A 4,704-nucleotide genomic window follows, 5' to 3' on the forward strand; every position below is an offset into this window, starting at 1 on the left:
CACACACACACACACACACACACACACACAATCAGAATCAGCATCCAAATCGCTGTTTTTTTTTTTATCTCTGAGGAGAAACTGCTTGAAAACAGGAGACAAACTCTGGACATGAAATGCAGACAGCCTGAGATGCCTTCAGAGAGAAACGTCTGGACTGGAACGTGTAAATAAAGCATCTATGGATCATCCAGGAGTCTCTGTTGGTGAAGCTGCGTGCTGCTACCAGCTACATGAACGCAGAGAAGTCCTGAAGGAAACTACAGCTTTAAGGCTGGAACTGTGGATTCCTCCACATGGCATCAGTAACACCTCCACCTAACACCTCTGATGACAACAGCAGCAGCATCTGCAGGACCACTGCTGCCTCCTCTCCGGCTTCGTGTCAGGGCAGCGTCACACCGAGGGGACAGCTGGTCCTGCAGCTTCTGCAGTGACTGTCTAAATAAAGAGTCAGAATACAGCGTGGAGGGATTCATATTCAGGTCCTGGTCCACTGGTGTCCTGCTCTGTGTCTAACAGAAGGTTGTCATGAAGATGCTCAGCACGCTGTAAGAAGCTTCACCTCCCAAACTATTATTTGAAGAGCCAAAGAGGAACCAGTGTGTCTCACCTTGGTAACAGTGTTCTCATCCACAGTATCGGCTCCCATCTCCTTGTTCACGTAGAGCAGAGCAAAAAGGTAGCCAGCTCGGCCGTACAGCAGCTCGTCTGGCATCTCGGAGTCTGAGCTCAGCACCGAGCGCTGCAGCTGAAGGAGCCTGAAAGAAGCACAAGAACCGCTGATGAGACGGAGATTATCCTCAGACACACAATGAAAGGATCCTGCTTCAGTGTTTTCCTGCACACGGGCAGGTCTCCTCCAGAACCGGGTGGCTAACAGTACTCTACCTTCGTCTTAATAACAAATAGGAGAGCGCAAACGGCAAACAATGACTGTGTCCTACTGTGTGTGGTGTGGTAGTTCTCCTGGGCCTGTGCCACGGAGACCCACTGTAGGCCTAAAACCATGAAAACACACCAGTGAGGCCGGCTGACCTGATGCTCCGTGACCGGGAACACACACCATACGCCACATGCAGCATCATCAGGCAGCAGTACCACCCCATCAGTCATGTATCTGTGTGATGGGGGACGGTGTGGCCTTCAGTAAGCCTCCCTCTATATCGGCTGTGCAGGAGGAGAACCGATCTGAGCTGCTCTCATTAATATGAGCTACTTGGACCACAAAATAAATTCTACTGATGTTGGAGACCTCAAAAGCTAAAACGTTCACCAAAGACTGTATGTTTAGTCAGACATGAAGACACAACTATAAACATACATACACCCACAAAGTTTGAATGTTTTTCTCTATTTTCAAAAGCAAGTTAATAAAGACTGAAGCCATTAAATCATTTGGATCTGCTATAAACTGTGTCCCTGCCAACCTCCACGGCTGTGGGAGATGTACCTCCAGAGGTCAAGTCTTCAAATGGCTTCACAGGTGAGACAAATACAAACATTTCCTGGTCTGAAAAACATTCTCAAAATGCAGCCGAAATATATCTCAGAAATTTGATCCCCAGTGACAAAAGGTAACCTCTGGACAGAATCTGAGAAGGTGGTGGAGTGCAGAACCTTTGGGCCCTGCACAGTTCAGGAAGACGATAAACCTCTCTGAGCAGCATTCTGGAGGCTGTGGATAAAGAAGAGAAGAAAAACCTGCAGACTCCATGGATGGAAGGACTTTAGCAGACAGAGCGCTGGGCAAGTTGGTCACTGAGCAAATTCAAAGGCAGAGATGTTCTTTGTCTTCACATGTTGATGAAAACTGAGAATGAACGAGTGAGTCTGGAGGAAATCTTCTTGTAGTTCAGTTGTGTAGAAACTGTGCTCACGTCTGCATCCCCCTGAGAACAACACTCAGTCCTCCTTTGTCAAGCAGTCAGGTTTGAGGTTTAATCACATTATGGATTAACCTCAGCATGTTTCTGGACTGTGGGAGGAAGCCGGAGAACCCGGAGAGAACCCACGCTGCACGGGGAGAACATGGAGACTCCACGCAGGAAGATCCCGGGTGTCCTCACCGGGACACCAACCGGCGACCTTCTAGCTGTGAGGCCACGCTGCTAACCACTGAGACACCTGCAGCCCTCTTCCACTGAAAACAGGCCCAAACAACTTTCCTCATAACATCTGCTAAACCCAACAGCGTCCTGCTAGTTTAGGAAATTACAGATCCTTTAAAAAACAGGGAGGAAAATATTTTCTCTTTATTTTGTGTCTTCAGCAGAGAACCAATGAGCTTGGAGCTGAGAGGCCCAGATCGTCTGAGTGAAGTGAGGAAACACTGAGACAGACTCATACACCGCTAGGTTTTCATAGGATGTGTTGGCAGCAACAACAATACACAGCGGCCTCAACCTTTAAAGCCCACACAGTCCATTAGGAGTACATCACAGCAGGTGTAGCGATCAGTCGGGTATCTGAAAATCAATACAGGAGTCAGACAACAATAAACACACAGATCAAACCCAAACTGAGCTTCTAACAGGCCCGTGTCAGACAGAAGAGAGGCGTCTACACCAGAACCCGTCCAGCCACTCACCTGGACAGGCAGTCGTTGCTGTCGGCAGCATTGTTCAGTCTGTGGTGCACCACAGCAGCCACAGCCAGAGGTCCCGCATCGCCGCACAGGAAGGTCACTTTGCGACCATTCAAGGTCCTCATGGCCCGTTTCACGTAGTCCAGGGCCCTTTGCAGGTGTGAGGCCTCGTGAGAGACCCGGTGCAGCTGGAGGTACAGCAAGGCGATGCCTGTAGTGAGAAGATGACATGTAGGAGATGCTACAGCTGATGGATCCTAGAGCTGGATGTTCATAGTGGCTGCACACAGACCTGTCCAGCCGGTGTACGTGGAGAAGTCGTGGGGGTCTGCCGTCTTCAGGCCCTCCTCCATCTGCTGGAGGAGATCCTTGATCTTATTCTGGACCTTCTTCTGGAAGGCTGCACTGACCTGAGGAGGAAAGATACCAGACTGAAAACCCCATTCCTTATCTACTGAAGGGAACCATGCAACCATAAGTTCTGCTACACGCTGAAAACATGACGGTCTGCTCAATAAGCCCAATTAATCATGATTATTAATCATGATTATTCATTTATTCTACAGACAAAATATTGTCTATGCTCTTCCACAGTGCAGTAAACCAGAGTCACATCCTGACTAATGTACAAAGATTTGAAACAAGGTTCTCCTTCACCTTAACACAGAGCATCTCTCAGTGGCACAATATAAATAAAATTATACCCAGAACGCCTCATCTGCTGAACATCTGCTTATGGACAGTCACCACTGTTGTCTAACCGCCTCGTGGGCAGGTCATGGTAGACGTCAGCAGGCCGGTGGAGCACAGAGAAGCCTCCAGTCTCCACTCAGTTACTGCAGCAGCTCAGGCAGGTTGGACCAAAAACTAGTTCGTAGGGCTTTCTGATGTCAGGCGTAGCTGCAGCCATTTTGAAAGAGCAAATCAATCACGTTCATTATTCACACGTAGGAAGGTGAAATACACGACGATCCCACACTGAGGCTGAATTCATTACCTTTCCACTAAATATGATGCTTCCTCTCCTGTGACAGATGTGATGGTATTTGTGAGGCCTGAGTGCAGCATCCAGACAGACTGGTAAACAGATGCTGACGCCACCCGTACAGATAGCGCTGCCCTTCACAGCGTGCACCATCCTGCTGCTAATGGCTCGATCTGATAACCCACAAACAAGGTTTTCATCTTCACAAGTTAATGAACCAGCGACCTGAAGCTCTACATCTGCCTTGCTAATTCCAGTGGTTCTAAATGCCTGGGAGCGTGTCCTGTGTGTAACACTCTGTCAGCCGTAGTGAGCTGAATAGACGCTCAGATATCAGTCAGCAGGTTATGACCAGGCTGCTCGTGATTAGGATTCACTTCAGCAGACACGCCATGCTAATGAGGCTGTTTTCCACAAGGCTCAAGGCTCTATTTACCCTTTACAAATCTAACATCATGGGTCAAGACTGTGCTTAAAAGGCTGGTTTGATCATGGATTTGAAATTAATTAATCCCCTACAGACTCCGGTCACACTCAGCCTGCAGTGTGGACCTCATGAACAGGAGGGCTGAGCAGCTGCTGAAGTAAAGCAACTACAGAGACTTCAGTGAGCTCCTCTCACCAACACAGATGGGAGTCTAAGAGTGTACAGGGAGTACATGAGGCCCATTCACTCCCGTCCACTGGCCAGTTAAACTAACAGGAATCTTAAAGAACAGGCGGATCACCTCTGGCCAGTCTCTGCTGCTGCTGCTGCTGCTGAAAGTCATTCATGCACAGACTGTTGTTTAATGTCTGCATTCACCACGTTACTCAGTGTACAACGGGATGTGAGGGTGAGTAAACAGACATGGGCGACAAATCAGAAAGCCAAACGGGTTTCATTTAAACACAAATCTTGAAAAAGCTGAAAAACACTCACATGTTGCAGCGAGAAGGAACTGGATGCAATGTAGGTGTTATCTTTGATCATTTTTCTCATCATACTTGATATACGAGGACTGACTGGCTTGACACTGCAACAAAAGACCAGAGGCTGAACTACGAAGCCAGATCAGCAGGTCAGCAGGTATGTTGAGTTTTACGTCAGAGTTCTCAGAGTCACGAAGGTGGCTGTCATTTTACCTGCAAG

The 4,704-nt window shown here is 48.3% G+C and overlaps 1 protein-coding gene across 1 annotated transcript in view; it reads right to left on the reverse strand.

The window, feature by feature from the left end:
- lancl2 (LanC lantibiotic synthetase component C-like 2 (bacterial)) overlaps positions 1-4,704 on the reverse strand; it is a 23,471-nt gene that overhangs the window by 14,916 nt on the left and 3,851 nt on the right. The window contains exons 2-4 of the mRNA XM_008291296.1: positions 2,880-2,997; positions 2,591-2,798; positions 614-761 (exon numbers count right to left, since the gene is read on the reverse strand). Coding sequence (XP_008289518.1) covers positions 614-761; positions 2,591-2,798; positions 2,880-2,997 — 474 coding nt within the window. The remainder of the gene's footprint in view (positions 1-613; positions 762-2,590; positions 2,799-2,879; positions 2,998-4,704) is intronic.

The sequence above is a fragment of the Stegastes partitus genome, unplaced genomic scaffold (assembly GCF_000690725.1).
Source record: "Stegastes partitus isolate 25-593 unplaced genomic scaffold, Stegastes_partitus-1.0.2 Scaffold731, whole genome shotgun sequence".
In the NCBI taxonomy this organism is placed as follows: domain Eukaryota; kingdom Metazoa; phylum Chordata; class Actinopteri; family Pomacentridae; genus Stegastes; species Stegastes partitus.